The 25,160-nt window shown below is 47.4% G+C and overlaps 1 protein-coding gene across 4 annotated transcripts in view; it reads right to left on the bottom strand.

Annotated features, from left to right (window-relative positions):
- The window catches only part of LOC112043653 (lysosomal-trafficking regulator), a 61,568-nt gene that overhangs the window by 11,372 nt on the left and 25,036 nt on the right, over positions 1 to 25,160 (bottom strand). For 3 of the 4 annotated variants that reach the window (XM_052883573.1, XM_052883576.1, XM_052883574.1), the window contains exons 10-39: positions 21,549 to 21,674; positions 19,995 to 20,079; positions 19,606 to 19,720; positions 17,920 to 18,107; positions 17,429 to 17,632; positions 16,914 to 17,006; positions 16,118 to 16,249; positions 15,387 to 15,536; positions 14,719 to 15,215; positions 13,973 to 14,027; positions 13,137 to 13,306; positions 12,303 to 12,377; positions 11,968 to 12,085; positions 11,581 to 11,747; positions 11,177 to 11,350; positions 10,596 to 10,913; positions 9,943 to 10,086; positions 9,394 to 9,525; positions 8,491 to 8,651; positions 7,402 to 7,445; positions 6,771 to 6,967; positions 6,583 to 6,687; positions 6,336 to 6,491; positions 5,573 to 5,662; positions 5,358 to 5,498; positions 4,831 to 5,004; positions 4,065 to 4,260; positions 3,178 to 3,990; positions 1,478 to 2,006; positions 360 to 1,125 (exon numbers count right to left, since the gene is read on the bottom strand). In XM_052883573.1, coding sequence (XP_052739533.1) covers positions 360 to 1,125; positions 1,478 to 2,006; positions 3,178 to 3,990; positions 4,065 to 4,260; positions 4,831 to 5,004; positions 5,358 to 5,498; positions 5,573 to 5,662; positions 6,336 to 6,491; positions 6,583 to 6,687; positions 6,771 to 6,967; positions 7,402 to 7,445; positions 8,491 to 8,651; positions 9,394 to 9,525; positions 9,943 to 10,086; positions 10,596 to 10,913; positions 11,177 to 11,350; positions 11,581 to 11,747; positions 11,968 to 12,085; positions 12,303 to 12,377; positions 13,137 to 13,306; positions 13,973 to 14,027; positions 14,719 to 15,215; positions 15,387 to 15,536; positions 16,118 to 16,249; positions 16,914 to 17,006; positions 17,429 to 17,632; positions 17,920 to 18,107; positions 19,606 to 19,720; positions 19,995 to 20,079; positions 21,549 to 21,674 — 6,315 coding nt within the window. The remainder of the gene's footprint in view (positions 1 to 359; positions 1,126 to 1,477; positions 2,007 to 3,177; positions 3,991 to 4,064; positions 4,261 to 4,830; positions 5,005 to 5,357; positions 5,499 to 5,572; positions 5,663 to 6,335; positions 6,492 to 6,582; positions 6,688 to 6,770; positions 6,968 to 7,401; positions 7,446 to 8,490; positions 8,652 to 9,393; positions 9,526 to 9,942; positions 10,087 to 10,595; positions 10,914 to 11,176; positions 11,351 to 11,580; positions 11,748 to 11,967; positions 12,086 to 12,302; positions 12,378 to 13,136; positions 13,307 to 13,972; positions 14,028 to 14,718; positions 15,216 to 15,386; positions 15,537 to 16,117; positions 16,250 to 16,913; positions 17,007 to 17,428; positions 17,633 to 17,919; positions 18,108 to 19,605; positions 19,721 to 19,994; positions 20,080 to 21,548; positions 21,675 to 25,160) is intronic. The other variant, XM_052883575.1, reaches the window with a different exon arrangement.

Below are 25,160 nucleotides of genomic sequence, written 5' to 3'. Positions count from 1 at the left end.
GTTCATCAGGCTCAATGGTTTCGACTATCAGGTAAATATCATTAATATTTTAAGATAATGTAGAGCTGAACTGACGGCTTCAATGTCCCTACTATGAGTACGAGTAGATACAGAGGCGGAGCAGCTTCAGCTGGGGTCAACCAACCGAGGTCAACTCGCGACACATCGACCGTAAGTATTATTGCCTATCACCTACTCTTTGAAGGTTTTCTTTTCATATTATAGCTTAATTGGTTGAAGATATCTATTCAAAATATATATACATACATACAGACATACATAGCAAGTTAAATAATTGCTTGTAAAAGCAGTCGGCCAATGAAAGATACAGCCTGTATATACTCGCAGGAGGCACTCACGCAGGCGGGGAACACGTTGATGGCGTCGACGGCGGCCTGCCCCGTCTGCTTGTAGCCGAACACCAGGTCCACCCACAGCGGCAGGCGCTCCGTCACCAGCGGCGCCTCCAGCGCCTGGCGGTGCACCAGCGTGAACAGGCGCGCGTCGGCGGCCCACGGCGGCAGCTGCACGGCGTCCACGCGCAGCCCGCACTGGCGCACGCCCAGCTCCAGCCCCTCCGTGTTGTAGAACAGCTCGGGCAGGTAGAACAGCTCGGGGATGAGCTCCTTCACGTCGGTGGGCGAGTCGCGCGTGATGAGCCGCCACGTGGTGGCCAGCGAGTGGAACGTGCGGTCCGGCATGTCGAAGTTGTCGTCCTGGTACTGCAGGAACAGCTCGGTGAAGGGCGGCAGGCGCACCAGGTAGTGCAGCACGCCGCCCGAGTTGGAGTACAGCGACGCGTAGTGATGAGGCTGGCGCGACAGCAGCGGGCTGCAGCCGTCGCGCCGCGCCGCGCTCAGGTCGCTGTACGTGGCCACGTAGTGCTGCTCGCGGTCCTTGTGCTGCACGGCCACGGGCTTGGCCAGGTCGCGGAACGACGCGGGCGAGTGCAGGTCCAGCAGCTTGGACGAGTAGTCGGCCAGCACGAACGGGAACACCGGGTACTGCATCAGGTCGTTGTACGAGCGCCCCGCCAGCCCGTTGAGGATCATCAGGTACTCCCAGTTGGTGATGGCGCCGACGCGCCACTGGTTCATGGCTTCCGCGAGGCTGTCCGGCTCCGTCCTGTGGCAAGCGAGGAGCGAACCCTCGTGAGTCGAACGTTGGCTCTCGGGAGCCGGTTAGTTAACTTCCGAGAATTTGCACAAAACATACTGGTCTTGTATTGAGACGTGCAGAAGGGCGTCAGCCAAATTAGAGAGAACGGCTGACAACAAATCCATCACAAGGTTCTTTACACGAACCATTTGAGGCCACTTTTGTCTACTCAATAACTCAAAATCTATTTAACATAAAAACATGAAAGGTTTACATTAATTTAAAAAAAGCTCAAGATTTCACTTGGCTAATTTTTGCATAAAAGTATATTTATTTATAATTTATATATATGTGTTAGGTGTCATGTAGCTGGACCCACTTGTTGGGCAGGTGCGCGCGAGCCAGCGCGGCGAGGAAGGCGGCGCGCTCGGCGGTGTCGGCGAAGGCCAGCATGAGCGCGCGGCCGCAGCACAGGAACAGCTCGAGCGCGCGCTCCTGCAGGCACCAGCGCCGCGTGGCCACGCGTGCCACCGCGCCCAGCGACCAGCTGGCCGCGCCCTCGCCGCCCGGCCCCTCCTCCTCCGGCACGAAGTGCAGGCAGCGGTCCGTCAGCAGCAGCTCGCCGGGCGCCTCGGCCGCCACCGACACGCGCACCGCGCGCGCCGTGTGCGCCACCGTCTCGCCCAGCGCCAGGCGCGCCGCCGCGCCGCCGCGCGCGCCCGCGCCCAGCACGGCGCGCAGCGGGCCCGGCAGCAGCGCTGCGGCCGCCTTGTGGCGCTGCGCCGGCTGCAGGAAGCGCGCGGGGATGCGCAGGTGCGCGCGCCGCAGCCGCACGCGTACGCGGCCCGGCCCCTCCGTGCTGTCCAGCTGCCAAGCGCGCGGGTAGCCGCGCGCGCTGTGCCACACGCCTGCGCACACGTCACACCGTCACAGCACAATACAACTAGCGAACTTGCGAATTTTGTAAATCGTAAACTGGTAGGCTACTTGCCTACAGTACTAAAACAAGAAGACAAGACAATTAAGAAGCCTAGAAAATCAAATTACATATTTATTTGTGAAAATAATCTTGTAATTGTAATCTACTATATAAAAATAAGTCGGGTTTTCCTTCCTGACGCTATAATTCCAGAACGCACGAACCGACTTCCACGGTTTTGCATTCGTTAGAAAGGTCTCGGGCTCCGTGAGGTTTATAGCAAAAAAAAATCAGGAAAAGGGTAGGGGTAGGGTAGGGGTAGGGTAGGGTAGAGTAGGGTAGGGTAGGGGTAGGGTAGGGTAGGGTAGGGGTAGGGTAGGGGTACAGTTGGGTAGGGATAGTTGAAAGTTTACATCGAGTTTCACGCGGACGAAGTCGCGGGCGTCCGCTAGTATTTTTATAAAACAGAGTTGTATTTTTATCACGTCACCGCAAACGCCAATCACAAACTGTGACGTCATTAGTCTAAAAGACATCGGTTTTCGATAAGCGTTCGGTGGAGCCCACTGCACGGCTAGGTCGTCGAAATTCCTTGGAGGCGTACGTATGAAAACGGTTTAGTTCCTCTTTCCTTATGATCTACTGCAAAGATGTAGATAGGCATCTTCTAAACAAGCGCGTTCCACCATAGACTGCATCATCGCTGACCATCAGGCGTCATTAATCAGACTAAGTGCTTGCTTATACAAAAAAAATCTACTAAATTACAGCTCGTCCGCATGGTGGTGCAGGTGACAGTTGCATGTTATGTTACGTTCATAAAACGTTATATTATCAGGCCTGGCGCACTCCGTGTTTTAGCGCGTCGCCGCTCGGATCGGACGCTTTTGCACACGCTGCGCGACGTGCTTCGCCCGTTCGTTATCTTTCGTCGTTTGTAAAATTATTAACCAAAAAGAAATAATGGGAAAAATGTATTTGGCTGCCTAAATAATAATAAGGATCGGAGACTTGCGTTTTTCAAACATACTTAGGAAGGTAATGAAAAAAATATTTTAAGTAGGTACTTCAATTATATCTACCGAATAATTACTTCTATCTTGTTTATGTTAGGTAATGTTATAAGTACATACTAGCGCGATTGGTCACGGCGCACTCACCGAGCTCGTGCGTGTGCGCATCCACGATGCGCTGCCAGCGCGCGCCCGCCGCCGCGCTCCGGGCGTGCGCGCGCCGCAGGTGCTCCAGGAACGCCTTGCGCTCCCCGTTCTGCGTCTCCACCACGCCGCGCGTGGCGCCCATGGCGGCCTCGGTGGCGGCGCGCGCCTGCGCCTCGCGCGCGCACGCGGCCTTCAGCACGGCGGCGCGCGCGCGCGGGCCCGCGTGCTGCCGCGCCCAGCGCGCGCGGTCCTCCGCCAGCAGCCGCCCCGCCTCGGCGGGCAGCGCCGGCCCGCGCACGCGCTCCGCCAGCTCGGCCTGCGCGCCCACGGCCCAGTCGCGCGCCCAGTCCGTGATGGCCAGCTCCACGCCCGCGCCGCGCTCGGCGCGCAGGTGCACGTGCTGCAGCAGCGACAGCAGGTACACGGCCAGCTTGCGCAGCGCGGCCGGCTCGCGCGCGCGCGGCGCCAGCGCCCGCAGCGCGGCGGCGGGCGCGTGGTACAGCGCGCGCAGCAGGCGCGGCTGCAGCGGGCGCGCCGCCGGCGCCGGGCTGGCCGCCCACCAGAACAGCGCGGCCAGCGCGCCACCGTCCTGCGCGCCGCCAAACAGGCGCGAGGCGCCGTCGCCGCCGTGCGCGCCCGCCAGCAGCGCGCGCAGCAGGCGCTCGAACAGCTCCGCCTCGGGCTGCAGCGGCGCGCTCTCGGGCCGCGTGACGAGGAAGGCGACGGCGCGCGCCAGCACGGCGCCGTGGCGCGCCGCCAGCTCCGCCGCCTCCGAGCGCGCCGACAGCCCGCCCTCCACCGCCGACGTCAGCACTGCAGCAGGAATCGGGCCGGTCAGCGAACGCTCCCCGCGACCGCAGACTGGTCGCCGAAGCGGCTGCACTCACCGGTGGACAGCAGGCCGGCGGGGCGCGGCTGGTGGTGGTGCAGGCGCAGGCGCAGCTCCAGGTGGTCGAGCTGCGCCGCGAACAGCGCCACCTGCGCCGCGCGCGCCGCGCCCACCACGCCGTCGGGCGGCGCGCCGGCGCCCGCCGCGCGCTCGCACTCGACGAAGCGCAGCATGTTGTGCATGTCCACTATGCCCTGACACGTCACACACACATGGATATCGTAAACCTCGTGCCTACGTTCCTTTTCGACTCCTAAAAGTTCTTACTTAATCTATATCAATATTATAAAAAAAAAAAGGTTTGTATGTTAGCATTAAATAGCCTCTGAAACTACTGAACCGATTTGAAAAATTCTTTTACTGTTGGGAAGCTAAGCGGGTGAAACCGCGCGGCATCTGTTAGTTATCTATAAGACAAGAGGGAAGGCAACTTCTGTGCTATTCAAAGGTCCACGGGAGACACGACGGGACGGGACGATTGGCACCTTATGTTGTAAATAGATAACAAAAGAGTAAAGTTGGGCGGAATCATTAATTAACAAATCAATTCCCACTTGTTTGTTTTTAACTGTTAATTCGTGGTTTTATATTAAATTTCCAAATCTTCTTTTTTCGGGTTTTAAGAAATTGTAGAATTGTAGCTGCAGGCCTGCAGGGTGTCCACCGGAACAAGCAAAATTTTAGGAACTTCTGTTCTAGGCGAAAGAGTTCTACCTTACGCCAGATCTTCATCCACCATCAGATGATATCCTGGTCAGGCTCACCTGCATGCTGTGGTTGCCGGCCAGCAGCCTGCCGGCGAGGCGCGCCAGCAGTTCCGTCAAGTCGTCCAGCAGCAGCTCGCGGCCCTCGAAGCGCTCCTCCTGGCGGCCCACCGCGCGCACCGCCCGCACCGCCACCTCCACCAGCGCCACTTCGTTGAGCGCTTTCAACGATGCCTGTAACAACGTCCAGAACAGTGGGACAGACACTATAAGAGTATTTATCATAACAATTGCTACTGCGTCAGAACACTCGCTCTGTCGCTCCTTCATTCAGCTATTTTATTTTTACTTGATAAAACCTAATCAGTTTAATTGTACCAGAGCTCTTGGTTACACAGCTACGCCACTGCTCGCCACGTACCCTTCGCTCCTCTCGGCCTCGTAGGCTTGCTTCATTTTAGCGATATTCAGCCATCGTATTGAACGATACGATCAGTGTTTCGATTTGTCATATTTTTGGGATTACGAGTACATTGAATTCCGGCGTTTGATGACCGTCCGAGGCGCTAGGCGGCGAACGTACACACCTTGTCGACGAGCCGGCGCGCCAGCGCGGCGATGTTGTGCGCCAGCGGCACGTCGGCGGCGCCCGCGGCCAGCGGCAGCAGCGCCAGCAGCGGCGGGCTGCGGTGCGCCGCCTCCTCGTCCAGCGCGCGCCACACGTCCTCCTGGCGTGGGCACACGTCAGTATACGAGTACGTCAACAACTTTCACTTCCGACAATAACGAAAGGGGCCCTCACGTCGAGCTGGTCCTCCAGCGGCACGTCGCGGCGGGTGAGCAGCGCCGCGCACGCCGCCGCCAGCTCCCACGAGGCGGGGTACAGGGAGATCTGCGCACACAGACACACGCGCTCGTTACTCATCAGCACACGGCAGCCGGCAGCGCACAGTATATGTTAAGTAAGTAGCTGGTAAGACATAATTTTCGTATAATATTAAAGGTACGTTATTCGCATTCAGAACACAGCGCAACACAGCACTTTTCAATATTAAAAGTAGGCAACATTCGTTTCAAGTTATCTTTTAAAATACTAATGTAAGTAGTCAGTTATGGAGCGATCTAGTTACGAGCGAACAATGTGCTGATAAAGCGGTCGCCCGTAGCTCGGTCGTCCCGCAAACAATATCGTATTATGTAACATTTTTACTGTAGTATCTGCTTATACCTAATGACGAATTATTGTACCGATTTCGATGTAAATTTGTTTTGTTTTAAATATTTTGAATAACATATTTCTTTTTTTAAAAAAAGGGGGGAATATTGTGGGGGCTGACGCAGCGCTTAGTTTAACCGCCATGTAATGCGAGTGTACGGGAATTGTATGAGTCAGTCCTTACCGTACCGGCGTGCGCATAAGACATACATTAAAGTGAATTACTGTGAATATAAAAGGACTCTTATTTCTCACCCCGCCAAATCAATCGAATACGCTGATCATTATTGTGGATTACCAACAACATCCAGCATTGGCATCCAACATTGGGATCCAACAGGTCAGTCACCTGGTTGGCCAGCTGCACGAGGCAGTGGTGCGGCAGCGCGGCGGCGTGGCGGCGCTGCAGCGCGCACACGGCGCGCACCACGGCCGCGCGCACGCCCGCCTGCCGGTGGTTGGCCAGCACCACCAGCGTGTCGGGCTGGATCGCCGCCGCCACCGCCTGCGCGCAGGGAATGTAATAAAGTAAGCCGCTGACTGATGATGACGATACTACTTTGTTCAAGGTCACGCTGCCGCCGTGCGCCGAGTACCTGCACCAGCATGTGGTCGGGCAGCGCCGCGATGGCGTCCCGCAGCAGCAGCAGCAGCCCCTCGCACGCCTGCCAGCCCGGCTCGGCGCCCGCGCGCACTCGTCTCTGTTGAGATAAAATCGTCGTCTTCAATCTTCACATTACACACAAGATTCAGCAAATGATGTGTCCGGCAGCGGCGCGCGCACCTGCTGGTAGATGCCGCTCGTGAACAGGTCCACTGTGGTGTGGCTCACGTCGTCGCTGTCCACCACGATGTACCCGTCCAGCGCGCGCTCCGCCTCCGCTTCCGCCTCCGCGCCCGCTCCCTCCGCCGCGTCCGCGCCCTCGCTCGCTTCTGCGCCCGCGCCCTCCGCCTCGTCCGCACTCTCTTCTGTACTCTTCTCTACAATAATGATACACCTTATATTAAGAACTTGTTCTTACTTTTCTTCTTAAATATAAACATAGGCCTGGAATGCGCGCCATCGTCTTGCGTCTTAATGAGAGAGATGTATTGTCGATCAGTAGCGGCGAAATTTAAAACATTACTTCTCTTTAATTGCATATGGATGAAAGAGAGCGATATTTTCGATTTTACCGCTTTTGGTCTTGTCAATGTTCAATGTCTTGAAAGGTATTGAGGTAAAGAATTAATAGATTTTTCTATTAAAGTACAATTAAATTAAAATTACATCATTTCTTCATAAAAATCAATCAAATTCAATGGCTTGTCTTTGTTGATTAATATCAGTCTTAGGATCTGTCTCGATACAGTAGATATTCAAGACACACTTTTTTCTTAAAAAACACAAGATAAGACGAACGATAGAAGCTTACCTGTAGTTCCGTCTGAAGCTTCAGAAGTGGACGACAACTTGTGCCTGCACGAGAAAGTTAAACATAAGCAAAAGTGGCCGTTTTCATTACTTTAGTGGATAAGATTATTTTCTTATACATTTTAAAATAAATTGTTGCTTAATTTGATGAATTACTTTTATTACCCGACTGCAAGAAGTCATGTTTTTCGCGCGTATCTTGTATGTATGTATGTATGTACAGTCGGGACCTTAGATATTAGATAGAATGTTTTTCTTCTACATTATTTAATAGGTCCCGACTGTTTTCTAATTGCTTTCTACACTTCTGGACTGAGCTTGTTTTTTTTTTCAGTTTTTTATACTTTATGCAGTCGGGTTTTTTTATTTGTTTAATTAATTAATTTATTTGTTTAGCGTAATCCTATCTATTATGTAGCGTATAATTCAAGTCTGTTTTTGTTTTTAAATTAGATTCAATATTATGGTTTTGAGTTGAGGCAGCAGACAGTAGTGCTTACTTAGGCATTGTGGTGCGTGTCACGACTTTGAAATAAACGGTTTTTCTTTCTTTGTTCTTCTGTCAAAAATTACATAAAGCTACCGAACCCCATTGCTGAGAAATCAATATGGTTGGCTAGTATTCCACCAAATATTCAATTTATTGCCAAGGTATACGACGGATTGTAACACTATTTATTTGGGAACAATGTTCGTCAAAAAGAAAGAAAATTATATTATGGCTTAACTGTCCACTCAAACAGTGGAGCAATAAAGAATTCCCTGTAATATGTGGCATAACCTAAAAAAAGGCCCTAACTCAGCATTTTGCCACATACTTTCATTCAAAAAAGGATGCTGCACTGATTTTCAGTAAGGATCCAGTACAAGTGCCGCCACTTGAACATCATATGTAAACTATAATTGATAATAATAAAGTAAAACATAAAATCAATAAGTGTACGCCGTCGATCCCGGCCATTAGCATAACATTTGATAGTCAACGTTAGAACGACATACGTTGAAGCAGCATGATGGGTTTAGACTTCCGACTTCACTGCCCTTTATGAAGAGAATAAGCTCATGATCAGGATCTGTTCTGCTGCAGTACCTCCTTTCCCTGATCTGCTCGTTGATGAGTCCCTTCATCTGCTTGGTGGAGTCTGCGCTGTCCGGGTCCGTCTTGTCACTGTCCGAGCCGCGGACGTGTTGGTCGCCCGCGTCCTCCGACACGCTGGATGAGCTCGACTTGTCTGTTGTATCGTACGTCTGCTAATTAATAGACCGGTTCAGTGATCACACTGTGGAATTGTAATCAGGCTGTGCGGTGATAAGCAGTGTCTACGATCGTGACAGACGACAGTGGCTGATTGTTACATGCAGTGTTTTAGGCAGCAGTTTGTTGAGTGTTATAAAGGGTACCGTCTGTGAATTATAATAGACAATGAGTGCATATGTCACCGTTAAATTGTAAAATACGTTAGTTTATAATCTAACTCGCGAGATTGAAAACTGTCAATATATTGTAAACTGAACATACTGATATTATAATCTATCGAAGTGAAACCGTTAAATTGTCACTTAGGTCAGTCTTTAGGCATAATAAATAAATACGTGATATCACAATTCTTGAAGTATTTTATTTGACTGACATATGTGTTTCATTCCTTTCTCTATGGACATAGAACAGTCAGCTGTAAGGCCGACCAATCAGAGGCAGGTTCGGATAGTTGACGTTTCAAGATTGCAATTTAACGGTTTCACATCCGATTGATTATAATATACCGAAAAATAAAACGTTAAATTGCAATCAGTATTTCCAGTTTACAATATGACGGCAGATTATAATACCACGAGTGAGATTATAAACTAATGTATTTTACAATCTAACGGTAACATATATTAAACTTTTATTTCAAACAATTAGGCTCGACTAATTTGCGACTGATTCATATCTTTAAAAAGAACGTAATCAGATAATTTTACGAAGACTTTTTCAGTGTTCTTAGCATACCTTGTTATCAGTTTTGGTTCGGTGTCGCTTATGGATGAAGTTGAGCAAGTTGAAGTCGCAAGTCTCGGGCGTGTCGGCGCTCAACAGGAAGTAGTAGTTGGCGCGCGAGTGCGTCACGAACGTGTCGCTCGCCTGCGGACGGACAACTCCGTTACACAACTACATTCAAGTAGTCAGCCTTTATTAATAATAAACTGATTTCTCTATACACGAAAACCAAGTGGATGGACCAAAGCGTGTAGGAAGGAGGCAGAGACGTCACGTAGCCACGTCACTCTTCTCGCTGCATGTCATGCCGGTCTGCGCACTGCTATATTGTCGGTTTTGAACACGAGTTAAAGGATTAGTGTAGGTCGTCGCAATTAATTACGGAATAGAGCAGTGTGTGGACAGGCAACATGGCGGCGCGTGTGGCTGCTACATTAGTGGGATTGGGCAAACCGACTTTTTTAGGAAGCTTTTTTACAAACGCGTTACATCATTGATCTTGTACTTTGAGAGAGGTTTAACGTGTAACGAGGCATGTCCCTATATAATTCGCGTGCGTACCTGGTGCATCAGCAGCAGGAAGTCGGCGAGCAGCGCCAGGTGGCACAGCAGCGGCGGGTGGCCCAGCAGCGCGCGCACCAGCGCCACCAGCGCCACGCTCGTCTCCTGCCCGAAGGCCGGCCGCTCCGAGTTGAGGAACCGCTCCTGAACGATAGCACTTCTGATCAAAGCAGCGTCGATTCACCAGAACACTCCAGCTCAACGCAGAGACTGAAGAGTTTCAGAAGCTCCAGCGATATCGTTTAGAATAGTGTAGTTTAGAACTATAAGATCGCAGTCAGCGCAATTGATTGTAATCCATACCGTTGATAATACAAGAATATTGTGGTATTTGTATTTTATTCTATTAAACTCCTTATTAGGAAACAACCCGTCAGAATCAAGTGATGCAAATAGCGTGCCTGAGACGGTTCCGCTGCGTTATATACGTATCCACATTATTAGAAATGTTCTGTACGCGTGACCTTGTCGCCGGGAATGTGTCTCGCGAGAACACTAATTGTCAAGAGAGCTTTCGAAATCTGTCAAGGAAAGTATTAAATAGGAAAATGGTGTTTTGTATTCATTCAAGTACACTGCCCAAACAACTAGTGTACGCCGTTGTGACGCCGCCGGGAGCTGTGACCATCCCCCGCGCGGCCGGCAGCGCTCACCTTGCAGGCGAGCAGCAGGTGTCGCAGCAGGTCGACGCGCGAGGCCTGGTAGTGGTTGTAGCGCAGGCGCGGGTGCGCCGGGTGCAGCAGCGCGCCCAGCGCCGCCAGCGCCAGCTCCCAGGGCGAGCCGTGCGCGCGCGCGCCGTCCGCCTCCCACAGCAGCGCGCCGCAGTCGAAGTGCCGCCACGCGCGCACCAGCAGCACCAGCAGGCGCGGCTCCAGCAGCACGGCGTCCGTGCGCGCGCGCAGCGTGGCCGCCGCGCCGCCGCCGCCGCCCGCCGCCAGCACCACGCCGCTGCACGCCGACTCGAAGATCACCTGCGCAACCGGTGCACAGCCTCGGTCAACTTAATGATGGTGTCCCACTAAGTAATTGAAATATTTCTTTTGTTTTGATTACCGGAGCGCTAAATCGCTTGGTAGTAAGTCTTTGCGGGGAGGGTGGTAACTTGCCACGGCTAATGTACCACCACACCAGACCCCAGCCAATTTAGAAATTATAAAAAACTAAACAGGAGCTTCCTGTTGCCACCACAGAACAACTAACAACTAAACAGCGCTACGGTTGGTCGCTAGCGTACCTGCAGCATGTGGTGCGACACGCGGCAGGCGGGCGCCGCCAGCACGGGCAGCAGCAGGTCGAGCGCCGCGCCCGCGTGCAGCTGCGCGCCCAGCCGCGCGTCCGCGCCGCAAGCCCGCAGCGCGATCTGCAGCGCGCCCGCCTGCTCCTCGGCCGAGCCCTCCAGCTCTACCACCTTCACAATAACCACAACATAAAATAACATTAAAACAAAAAAGTAACTTCCATGTCATCCCACTTCTGACACCATAAAGTTACAATCTCGGTTTATATAGGAAAAAGACATAGACAAGACCAGTGACAATATACCTAGACTCTACAAAGATAAAGTGTAGAGAATGGATTTAAAGAATCTTTGCACATACAACAAAAAGTTACAGAGTTTTAGAACATAAACATGTTTACCCTGGCGAATAGATAGAGCAACACCTCCGGGCCCCCGAGCGCCAGCAGCGCGGGCGCCAGGCCCCGGCGACGCGCGGCACGTGGCGGGCCCGCCCAGCGCACGCGCAGCGCGTCGGGCGCCTCTCCGCAGGCGCCGCCCGCCGTCTGCCAGCCGCGCGACCCGAACACTGACACACAGACATTTTCAGAAAATACAAGCAAGAGATATGTGATTGACATAGTGTATATCTACTCTACCCCAGGAACTGTTGTAAGGCGAGAGTTGAAGAGACAGAAGTTGTTTGTTGCCGGCATACCAGCTGCAGTACTCCTTACTCATGGTCATGGGCCACGGGGTTAACCAGGGGAAGCGACCTGGCCGATAAACTCGCATCTCCTCGGACGTACCTGTGGGCACGGCGGGCGCCTGGTGGTACAGGCTCATGACCTCGGGCGAGTGCGCGCAGAAGGACAGCAGCAGGCTCTCGTGCAGCTCGCGCAGCGTGGCGCTCGATATCTCGTACACCTGGAGATGAGCGCGTGTAAAATGGCAAATATTCTTTTTTTAAAAAACACCAGTGTGCTTCGGACCACACGTTTGAAGTAAAACATCTTTAGCTCTCGTTAACGTCCGTTCGTCTCGCTCGATCACACTTTTTGTAACACATTCACCAGCTTACGCGCCAAGTTAAGCGTGCGTAAAGATCGAAGAAGAAGAATGAATAATCAAAACAGAAGCTCACTGAGTCCCAGTCGATGTCCATGTCCAGCAGCTCCGGAGTTATTATCGACGGGTAGTTGGCCGACTCGCACGGGATCTGCAAATGACAACATTGTTGTCAACCTGTAGTATTCACTATCTTTGACGTATGCTAGTTGCCATATACGAAATTGAGATTCTATGTAAAAGTGTCATCCGGTGCTTACTAGTGGATGATAATGTCAGTAGGTAAATGACATTTTGTCAATTGATTCGATTTTTTATTTTAATGGGTTGATAATGAAGACCAAATGAGTGAATAGGCCAGCTGATCGGTTTGCTTACACGTAATAAATTTCAATGTGTTTATAGTAGTTTTTAGAAGGCATTGTGGCACTTTGGCTACGTTCCACTTAGGGATACTAATGATCACGCTCGAGTTTTCCCCGTTCTACTTGCTTGCGAGCGTTGCAATCATAAACTCAAGTGGAATGGATTATGAAGCGTTTTGAGTGTTGATATAACATAAATATACAGAACACTAATTTAACATTGCTAAAATTGATATTGTATTATTAAAGTCTATTTTACATAAGTTTATTAATGTTTTTATACTAGTTTTTTTTATAGAATTTAAGATTTTCAAAACCAAGTTTAACATTAATGAATTGTTTTGAACGAAATTCTATACGTCCAGATTAGTAAATACTATCAACTATAAACGACCGCGCCGACGCACCTCTTGAGATGAGTCGTCTTTCGTGAGCGAAGTCAATGACGTCATCAGTGACTTCGCCCCGAGATAAAACTGCCGCGGTATTCAAGTGGAATATAGCATTTGTCTAAAGCTAATCATCTGTTGTTTCAGTATTCGCACCTGACAGGGCAGGTCGGGCGGGTGCGCGGCGAGGTGCAGCGCGGCGGGCGCGGAGAGCGCGGGCGTGCGGAACACGCGCACGTGCGCCACGTGCAGAGCGCCCGCGCCGCGCGTGCGGCCCGCTTGCCCTAGGAGCACCGACGACGGCGTCGCCTTGCGCACCAGGATGCCTGCCACCATTTACATTTATTTTTATACTAGCGCACGCACACGACTTCGTCCGCCTACATTTACTGCAGTTACTGCATTTTAACAGCGTACTTAGACGCTGTAAAAATGCAGTAACTTCTCCCGTTTTCCCAACATTTCCTTTCACTGCTCTGCTCCTATTGATCGTAGCGTGACTATAACCTGCCCAGGAGTATGAAGTACCAACCACGATAAGGTTAAGATTGTACCAAGTTTCGTTAAAATCCGTCGAGTAGTTTTTGTTTCTATAACGAACATACAGACAGACAAAAATTTTACTGATGGCATTTTTGGCATCAGTATCGATCACTAATCACCCCCTGATTATATTTTGGAAATATATTTCATGTACAGAATTGACCTTTCTACAGATTTATTATAAGTATAGATAAGAAAAATAAGAAAAGCAGTCAAGTCTTTACAAATACTGACCCGAGTAAACACGGATAGTGCCACAATCAAAGAATCTAGAAGAGTCGGCTTCTGATGCAGACATCCTCGTACGGTCGAGTCATTACAGTCTAATCGTGTGGTATTTGTGTGTTACGTGGCAGCTAAATTATTGGTATATTGACGCAATTCTAATATTTGTTTTTTATAAGAAGGAATAATATTATTCTAAAAATTAAATTATATAAATTTTGTACCTTGGAGAAGCAATGACAGAGTTTCACACTCGCGTCCGTTTACGTAGATTGTAACCTGTAAAATGCATTTTTCGTTGAAAATAAATCAACTTATGTATAAAAAAGTGCACATGGCTGGTGTGCGTGCGGTTCTGGATTACACTTAAACGGAAAAATAAAATGTTTTCTTTAATTAATCGACACAATTCATAAGACATCGTCTACAGACCGATCAGTAGAGAGCACTTAAGTAAATACCATTGGGTCTAGTCAGCCGCACCGTAACTGCGTCGCACGCAACACTTGTGTTCGCCAAAATTTTGCGCTTTTGATGAAACGTTTGCATTTGCTGCTGTATTGTTTGTTCGCAGTACAAGCGATTGATACTGAGAGATAGTTGAAATTGACACCAATTGGTAGCCACCTTAAAATAATTAAGTTTGGTGTAACTCCCGCGTTTTATTGTTAATCACTGTAGAGGTTGCCGCTTGAGATTATTGGCGTAAAAATTCTTGGGAACTATGAAAGCGGGAGCTTTGTTCTTAGACTTCGTTGCATCAAACGCTGCCGGGCAGTATCCTCGAGTCAAAAGAACTATTGTATGATGTTAAATTCTACTGACACGTATCCTCTACATAAATTACACAAGCTTCTCATTTGGCCAAATGCCCTATTTCATTTGCCGGCATCGCTTTTCCCGTAACTTTGTTCATGGGCCCCAGGGTTGCCGGGGGGAGCGACTCGTCTGACACACTAGTGACACGCACCTGTATGTGTATGCGGCGCTTGTGCACTCGCTCGGCCACGTTGAGCGCGAGGCAGCTCCAGCGCGCGCCGAGGCCGGGCCGCGAGCGTGCCGCGCTCACCAGCTTGCTGCCCTGCGCGTCGGGCCGCGTCAGCCGCTCTGTCAGCTCGCCGCACACGACACTAGTGACACGCACCTGTATGTGTATGCGGCTCTTGTGCACTCGCTCGGCCACGTTGAGCGCGAGGCAGCTCCAGCGCGCGCCGAGGCCGGGCCGCGAGCGTGCCGCGCTCGCCAGCTTGCTGCCCTGCGCGTCGGGCCGCGTCAGCCGCTCTGTCAGCTCGCCGCACACGACACTAGTGACACGCACCTGTATGTGTATGCGGCGCTTGTGCACTCGCTCGGCCACGTTGAGCGCGAGGCAGCTCCAGCGCGCGCCGAGGCCGGGCCGCGAGCGTGCCGCGCTCACCAGCTTGCTGCCCTGCGCGTCGGGCCGCGTCAGCCGCACTGTCAGCTCGCCTACAGTGTAGTACTATATTAAAATTTGTGGATTTTTGTTTGTAACGAAGAAATTCAACTACTGGACCGATTTGATAAATCTTTTCACCAATAAAAAGTTATATTATCAGGGACATATATTCTGACGGGACTGGGAACTACGCGGTTTGTGCTAGTCGTAATCAAAGTCACCGTTGCTCGTGTTGACCCACAGCTCGAACACCAGCGAGTCGTGGCCGACGGAGAACACGTGCAGCAGCTCCGCCTTGGCCGGCGGCTCCTTCCGAGGCGACTTGGGCCCGTCGGGGTCGGGCGGCTCCTCCTGCCATTCCTCCGTTTCCTCTGCGGGAGATATTTACTTCATTCATTCATATCATCGAAATTATATGCTTTTTTTGAAATCATAAGCTATTTTTTATCCGTAGTGTACGAGGGTGTTTGACTTGGCGTTAATTTGCGATCAGTTTTGTTAGCTTATGCTGATGGGCTACAAAGCCAAAATCTGCTGGTCTCATTATAGAGACGGTTACAATTAGTATACTGCACGTTTTGTTTTTTTCCTTTTTGTATGTTCAATATTTGCTTGATGCAGGACAATGCTAAGCTGGATATTTTTTAAGGTTGTGCAAAATATGACACAGTGGTGTTCTGATGACTACTACTACTAGACTACTTTTGGTTTTTGACTTGCCTAAGTGGTCAGGAACCACAATAGTGTTAAGGTGTTAGGGTGGCACAATTTTTGGGAAAAATGTTTTTACTTTTTTTCTTTGTATTTAATTATTTTATGATTTCCTAAATCGATAAGAGACACTCTGTACAAATCAAATATTATCGTGAAAGAGCGATGATGTGTTGAGAAATGTTATTTTGTTGCCGGTGGAGGTACGGTAAGTAAACTATATAACAATAGGGGCTCGTACCGCACGCGGGCGGGCTGTGGTGCGGCGCCAGGCGCAGCCAGATGGCGACGCCGAAGCCCGCCATCCACGGCGTCCAGCCCGCGCCGCCCACCGCGCAGCGCGCCGCGCTCGCCGCCCACGACGACCACACTCCTGCGGGAACGCACACACAGGGAACGTTTATTGACAGACTTCTTACAAGTATTAATAGTAATCCAGTACCTAATTGCATCTGGTACACTGGTACGCTGGTACTCTGGTACTCTGGTACGAGTGGACTTTGGAACTTGGAACCGCGTGTAGAAATTAATGGCCGTTAATTTTGGCATTATATTTTTGTAACTCTTTTGCTGCCGAAACATACTGTTTTGGCCCTCTGATTGTGTAAATATACTACGCTCCTCAATGGGGCCTCAGCGGCATCACCGGGGGGTTTGGGCGAGCGCAGTAGCATCGCCTGGTGCGGCCCGAAGGGAGAAGCAGATGTGTGCGGAACGACTCTTAAGGGCGTCTCCTCGGCTTAGAGAGTCATTCTTGAAGGGTGTTATGGCCAGTCCAGGCGAACCGAGATCGTTTGTTAATAAAAACCCACATCTAGGTGACGCTGTGTAGCTCGTGTTTGTGTTGCTTGAGTAGTATCGTCGGTTGTTATGTCATCATCAGGATCGTAAAGGACATTTTTCGGATGTCTAGATCTATAATCGGCTTTTTGATCGGGGGTGTATTACAAGTTTCAACCACTAGTTGGTCGGCGTGGGTGTTAATAAAATTTCGAGAGAAAATGAACATTGTGTGTGTGTTGTGTTGAATGCGTTACCGGCTCTCGAGTGCGCCTGCCGCAGCCGGCGCGCGCTGAGCTCCGCCTGCTGGTTGAAGGACGAGCCCACCGCCTCCTCGGCCGGGTACTCCTCTGTCAACATTCATACTATGTTACCAACAACTTTGGCAATACCTATCTCTTAGTTAAAACAAGGCAATCGATCTATCGATCAATTTTAGTGATGGGATTGAATTTGAAATTGTTTGCCAGATGTTTAGGGAGAAAGATTTCGTAGAGGTCCTGAGGGCCTACGATGTGCGACACGACCTTGTAAAGTGAAAAAGACAATGGACCAATAGCGCCGAACCGGAATAACTTTTTTTGTGTCCACGAGAGATGTCGTCGTGCACTTAGGCCTATTAGTCGCGTAAAGTAAAGTCAATCAAATTGAAAAGTAAAAATAATTGAGAATCAAGTTAATTGAAAATAGTAAAGAATTTTCTTCAGAATATTTCATTCTATCATATCTAGACGACTTATACTCGGAGTCGTTGTCAGCAGCGGCAGCTCACCCGGGTCCACGTCTATGGGGAAGCTGAGGATGCAGTCGGGCGCGTGCGGCGCGGCGCGCTCCACCAAGCGGCGCAGCGCGCGCAGCAGCAGCGCCAGCGGCGGCCGCTCCGCTGCGAACAGCCGCAGCAGCGCGCACAGCTCCGCCGCCTCGATGCTGTGCGCCGCCACCGCCACCACCAGCTCCAGGATGCTGCGCTGCAGCTCTGCGTCAACACTTGTTGCGTTATAGACTATATCCCAAAATTATTAACACCAAAAACGAAAGTGAGTCTGGTGGAATCTCGAGATATTGCCTCCTTATCCGACTGAGACGTGGAGGGACTTTTCCCTTTTGTTCTTTTAGCCCTTGAGGCCTTGTGGTCTGTGTGTCCCCTTCCCCTCGCTGTCTTGCTCTTGGGTAAAGTATGGGTATGGAAAACTCCACTAACGAAAGTGCTTGAGCCTGTTCGACCACCAGGAGGGGCTGGTGAGGTAGAGGTCAGAGGGGTACCTGCATACTTGGCGTTGGTGTCGGCCAGCAGGCGCGCGGGCGGCGCGTCGTGCGCCAGCAGCCGCGCCAGCAGCAGCGGCGGCGCGCGCGCGCCCGCCAGCCGCGCGCCCCACGCCCGCGCCAGCCCGCTGCACACGCGCGACACCTCCTCGCCCTGCTCCTTGTCGTACTGCTCCGAGCTCAGCAACCTGCGCCCGGAACACTCCTTTACCAACTTTTATTATTACTAATATAACAGCGCCCCAGCAGGCCTAGAAAGGTCCTGTAGCGACGGAATCGAAAATAGCATTCTTTCTTTGGTCCCATTGTCACACAAATATTATGAAGGTGTAAGTTTGTGTGTGTAAGTATGTTTGTTCCTCCTTTACGCCTCAACTACTGTACCGATTTGGCTGACATTCGGAATAGAGATTACACTACTTTTTATTCTGAAATATGTTATGGTTCTCGCGGAATTTGTGAAAAACAGAACTTTACGCGAACGAAGTCGCGGTCGTCTGTTAGTAAAGAATCAGAGAGAACGATATTTTAAATATTGCAAGTTTTTGCACTTTTATTTTGATTAATTAAAAAGAGTAAAGTAACGTTTGTGTACGTTGTACGCTAGCTGGTATAGTAGAGTATGTAAAAGAACCATAAAGAAACTTGTTCCGCAGGTAATTTGACCTTCAGTTGCAAAGAAAAAAAAATAAACAAATATGTCTATGGTTGTATACCGCGAATATTTTGAAAGTGACGATTCGCTTTGAACTGGTTTGGAACTAGATACAATAGCCCAGAGCAAAACGAAAACTAAATTATGCGTATGGCCGCGAGCAAACTAATATCGAACGACCACTCATCCGTATATTTGCATATATCGTGTCCACAGTTCGTAGACAAATCAGCTTTTCAATTAAATGCGTATTTTTAAAGCATTAATTGGTCTGCACGCATCATAACAAAATACAGAAGTTAGTAAGTTCCATTAGAATAATAATTAATCCTAATTAGTAAATAGTTTTAACAGAATTAATTGTCACAATACAATTTGTTGTCCTATCTAAAACTCGTAATTTAACTTAGTAAAACTGATTTTTAACGCGAGTGAATAGCGAGCAAGTGAAGAATTATTGCTAATTTGGAGCAAAGTAACTTTTCGAAGCATATGAAAAATGTTGTAATGTTATCAATATGATATCAAATGACTAAATAAAACCTACAGCTAATTTGGATGTAATATGTATGTAAATCGGCCGATTGTAATATGTATGTAAGTCGGCTCTAAAGTTTGTTTAGAGGAAATAACGATTGGAGATTAGAGTTAATCGCACTGCAGTATAAAATACAAATACGTATAAATGTAGAGATAACAGCGTCCAGTTGGGTATCTTCTTATCAGCTCTCCATAAAGCAGTGACATTAAGAAAACATTTTGATCTATAAAGATACCAAAAAAGATCTGATTTAAATATGTATAACAAAGCTAAAAATAAAAAATATTTTCGAGATTGTAACGCACTCATAAATTTACATTTATACTAAGCTATTTGTAATTTTTAAAAGACTAAACTAAAGTTGACGAAATTTTAATGGGAGCTATTCCAGACTGAAAAATCGCGCAAAGGTATCATAGGTAATTGACAATGCAGGTGGAAATAATATCCCCACCATACCAGCAGCGACACGCGAACGCAAGGCTCGTACCTGTCAATGAGCTGCGACAGGATGTCGACCACGATGACGCACAGCTCGGGGTGCGCCAGCTCGCCGCTCTCGCTGTACTCCGGACAGTCCAGCAGCGTCTCCTGGGGGTGGAGTCCTGTTGGTGACATATTCAACTGTTATGAACAATATACTATTTGAGTCATGCCTATTTTTGCCACCAAGCATCATCGCTACGTTTCCAGTCAAATTATAAGCATAAAGAATTTTCCCAGGAACTAACTAAAATAAGGTTTATACCTATCTGGCTATCTGTCAGTATAACACGCGTGCGTTTTACTTGACAATATATTGTAGTACAACGCAAAAACAATTGTGATTCATTTGCTGAATGACCGGCGCGCGGCGTCTACAAATGTTTTATATCTCACCTGGTACATTATTCAAAACGGCCAAAGACTCGGAAAGTTTCCTCGTTTTGGTCGGAGCGTCTTGCATTCCGATTTCGACGTCGGCCTGCGAAATAAATGCGTAAAAAATCATGTATTATAATTTGTATACTAATAATTACAAACGATTACATATTTATTGGGAAGCGTTAGGCGCACATCTAATGAGTTTGGCATGAACTTATAATGTCAGACGATGTTATTAGCATTGAAATGAGATCAAAAACAAATTACCAGGCTCGATGATCAGTTGTAGTTTAACAAAAAAAATCGGTCTACAATTTACTGAAATATCGGTCACTGGTGCATTATTACTAGAGGAAGCCATTACACCGCGATGAATGAAATATCCATTAGGTGCGTACTACACATATTTTCGGTAAATGAAGAATGCAAATAATTTTAATAGATCTTCTAAAAATAGCAATATCTGTGAAATACGTTATTTCCATTTAAAAAAAAGTTGAGCAAGTTTTTAATATTAATTAATTGAATCAATTTATCTATCCGCTACCAAAATCTACCGTTTTCAAAATCTCACTTTGTATCTTCGGCAGAGATCTTCGGCTGTACTTAGGTATTTATGTGTAATCGATCTTTGATCATATCTAAACTAAATTGTGTGAAAACTAAACTAAATTGTATGAAAATACAACAAAATACATCCATAAACAACTTAAATTAAAAACATACATAAGTAGTAATAACAAATATAAGTTATTTAAATTATTCGTATTAGAATAATTAGAAGCGCCCACCAACTACGAGCACGAACTAATTTAGGAATCCGGTTTAGTCTTACGAAATGCCTGCTGATTGCTGCGCGCTGACGATAGTAACGCAATGTTTCTAGAGGTGAAGTCTAGTTGTGTAGAACTTCCATCGAACATTCGGCGTAGGTACATAATGCGAGGTTTTCCCACGTTTTATACTCGCTGTTTGCACTAACGTCAACTCCAGAGGTTTTTCGTTAGTTGAAAATTAAGTGAATCACTATAAACCATAAAATTTGGCAGATATTTTTGAACAATTTGACCTTGAATATATCAATATGTAATAATAATTAATAATACTAATTTTATAAAGAGGTAAAGTTAGTGAATTTGTGAGGTTGTAAAAAAAATTTCTAGATTTACTAAATCAAACTTGATAATTGTTTTACCAATATAACGTTATTTGTGGTACGCGGGTGAAAGCAAGGGGTTTGCTAATCTATACTAATATTATAAAGCTGAAGAGTTTGTTTGTTTGATTGAACGCGCTAATCTCAGGAACTACAGGTCGGATTTGAAAAATTCTTTTAGTGTTAGATAGCCCATCTATCGAGGAAGGCAATGGGCTATATTTTATTCCCGTATTTCTACGGGAACGGGAATCACGCGGGTGAAACCGCGCGGCGTCAGCTAGTTTGTTATAAAACTATAAGTTGGTGAATTCGTTAGTGAAACTGGGCTCTAAATGTGGGCTCTAAACGCATGTATGTCCGCAGGGGCGCGTTTATATGGTGTACGTAGCAATGAGTGTCCCAGGGCGCACCTCGTAGCCGTCGTCGGGCAGCGCGCGCGACTCGCTGTGCTCGCTGGCGTACGGGCCCACGGCGCTCTCCTCGCTCGACGAGCATTCCGGCGAGCTGCTCCCGGACGGGCAGAACAGGGGCGGCACCTACGAACAATATCATATATACCAACAATATATTATACATAAAGTCCTTTTAATCATCATCATCATCATCATCAGCTTTCAGTGATTTTCAGTGAAGTGATTTGGCGCTTAGTTCCACGATCCTGCATCAGGATTCAGACATTATCATTCTCTGATAATGTCTGAATTCGTAACGATCGATATTAGATATTTTTATGAACGGGACGGATACCATTCATTTCATACATTACACTGGGTGCATAGGTGAAGGTCGCTTCTTATTCGGATATATGTGTCTACGATATGTCCCTGTATGTCCCTGTATAATATTCCTCCGAAATTACAAATGTACATGCAACATAATACTCAATAGATGAGTATAACTGCTAAAAATCGTAAACGATTAAACAGTTGCAAAATCTAAGCTGTTGGTTAGCCATATCTGCTCGTTTCGAAGCAGTGGTGGTTATCTGAAACACGTTTCTATAAATTGTGCGATGTAAATTTGGTCCGTTTAATAAATTATTTTGACTTTAAAGTAATTATTAAAAGGGGGGATTTTCGGCATTCGGCTTAAAAAAAACTACGCTACGCCACTACTATTAAGTCAGCCATTGAAGGTCAATTATTCTCACGTTTCTGCAGCACAAACGGCAACGAAGACTTTTCATAAGTCGAGCCGTCATGCACGCAGTGACCAATACACGATCAGTTATAGTCGTAGGTGGTGCAGAAACGTGAGAATAATTGATCGTCAATGGCGTGCATTACGTGTAATGTACTCGTAATATGACCGCAACGTTTCGCTTTGACACACAGTTTGTGCCAATGTGAAATGATATAATCACCGAAGGCTAAAACCGAAAATCTGATTTGGTCGCGAACACATCAACACGAATTCGTAGCAGGAGAATGCTCTAACGCCGACACTACACATAAATAACGGAGATAACAATCTCTCAATGTTGAAGTTGTGAGCACCACACGCCACACGAATATTTAATGAATTCCGGTATTTGTTACCTAATTTCAAAACACCTTAATTGATTCAACAGGAAATCTAATCACATGCCTATGCAAAGTTTATGCGAAACATGGAAAATCAAATTCTATTTTCCGAATCCAATTAATTTGCCTATTATTTGGAAATCTGATTAAAGACCGATTTCGGTAAAATATCAAGGAAAAGGTACGTAAAGTTAGTTGTTAATTATATGTTTTTTTGAATTGAATAAGCACCAAAACTACTGAACCGATTTGAAAAGTTCTTTCACTATTGGGGAGCTACACTATCTTCGAGTTTTCTATATTATATTCTCGTACTCCTACGGCAACGGGAACTACGCGTGTGAAACCGCGTGGCGTCTGCTAGTCGTACAATATACACACCAGTACTTTATAATTCGTCTGCATTGTACTTAATATTGCAACGTTTTAACCAAGTTTAGTATAAACCTTACTCAATGCTTACAAATTTCAGTCCATGTGGCTCCGGATCACAAGGGCCTGGGTACGAGCCCCGGGTCAAGCTACGAAAATACTGAGCTTATCTCTCGTTTAAGACATTTTCAGTAGAAAGTTCTCAGTCCAAAGTTGAGAAGTATGTAGTGTTAGACCCCTATACCTCGGACAGTACGCTCCCGGTCACTATGATTAACATCTGATAGTGGTCGTTATACAATTTAATGTAATCACCCTAAGCCCGCCCACCCACATTAAAGCAGCGTGATGGATCTAAGCTCCATATAAGTGGGGAGGGCTGAGCCAGTAGTGGGCCGTTTAAATAATAATAAGCTGATAATGATGTAACATGATTGTTCGAGAACACACTGAATATATAACATATAAAATTCACGACGCATGGAGCTGAGATATCGTTCACCGTCACAACGGTATAAAAATACAGTTTATTTGATAAAATCACATTCAAATGGGATGGTAATTTTGTTATCATTCCTCATAAATAAAAATGTTCACTAAATAAAAAACTATATTTTGTTCTAATCCAAAGCTATTCGTCTATCTCGAACCGGCCGTATCGTAGTCACGTTCAATCTTTATGCGTAGACCTCGTACCTCGTAGCGCGGCAGATTGTTTGTTACAAGCTTTGGTATCATTTGCTCTGTTAGTTGACCACCGGTCGAAGGTGATGCATGGACCGCGGCGGGAAAGCGGATCTCAACGTCGTGTGTCGTCCAGCCCCAGAAGGGGGAGAGTGAGTATCAAGGGACAAGGAGCGAAAAGAGAAAATAACTTGTAGGGAGTCAAGAAGGCGTCCAAAGAGCAAGTACCGGGTTCGCCCTCCCTCGATTCGGCCCAAATTACCGAGAGGTTGAAAGGGCCATGGGAGGTGGTGGGTTGCTCTGTTAGTATGTAGATGTATGTACCTAAGAATAAGTTAAAATTAAATCTAAGAAGCTAAAGGGGAATGCCCACGGGCCCATACAACATCGGCCCAGGGAACCCAGGTGTACCGTATAAAAGTATATGGAGATGATACTATGATGTACAAATAAGGATCTGGTTAATTATTAGCTTAAAAAATTTTAATAAAAAAATTCAACCGACTTCCAAGTCAAAAAATAACTTTAACTAAAAAGCAAAAAATAACATCCTACCTATGTGCTACCTTCTGATCAGTTTGAAGGCGGTACCAAGCCAGTGATGTTTTAATTAAACACGTTTTAACTACAAAATTTCTGTGGTTCTTTCAGAAACAGCTTTAATTAAAACACGACACTGGCTTGGCACCGCCTTCAAACTGATCAGAAGGTAGCACATAGGTAGGATGTTATTTTTTGCTTTTTAGTTAAAGTTATTTTTTGACTTGGAAGTCGGTTGAATTTTTTTATTAAAATTTTTATTTTTTTATTTTTAGTGTTAGCATACCTACTGCGTGTGTACAGTCACAATCCATCTAGGTGGAAAGTTCTCATCAACACAAATTTATCAAGTCCAAACACAAGGTAGCTACTGTGAACCGTCGAGGAGTTCTCTTCACTGTCCCTCGTCTTCATCACCAGACCCTTAATACATTCACAGTCCATCTAGGTGGAAAGCTCTCATCAATACAAATTTATCAAGTCCGAACACGAGGTAGCTACTGTGAACCGTCGAGGAGTTCTCTTCACTGTCCCTCGTCTTCATCACCAGACCCTTAATACAGTCACAACCCATATAGGTGGAAAGTACTCATCAATACAAATTAATCAAGCCCAAACAAAAGGTGACTGCTGTAAATCGTTGACGAGTTCCATCGTCTGTGTTTCGGCTCCATCATCAGACCAACTCTAAACCTTCATAAAGTTGTAGTGGTTTAAAATACCTTATGGAAACACTAACAAACGCACTAGTCGTCTCTACAACTTTCGAAAGTTCCCCTCAATTTCTCCAGGATGCCATCATCAGATCCTGACATGAAAAATATGGAACCACCCTGGAAGTAAACCCTTCAAAACAAAAAAAGAATTTTCAAAATCGGTCAATAAATGACGGAATTATCGCTG

The sequence above is a fragment of the Bicyclus anynana genome, chromosome 9 (assembly GCF_947172395.1).
Source record: "Bicyclus anynana chromosome 9, ilBicAnyn1.1, whole genome shotgun sequence".
Classification (NCBI taxonomy): domain Eukaryota; kingdom Metazoa; phylum Arthropoda; class Insecta; order Lepidoptera; family Nymphalidae; genus Bicyclus; species Bicyclus anynana.
This window is presented reverse-complemented; position numbering and strand designations above follow the sequence as displayed.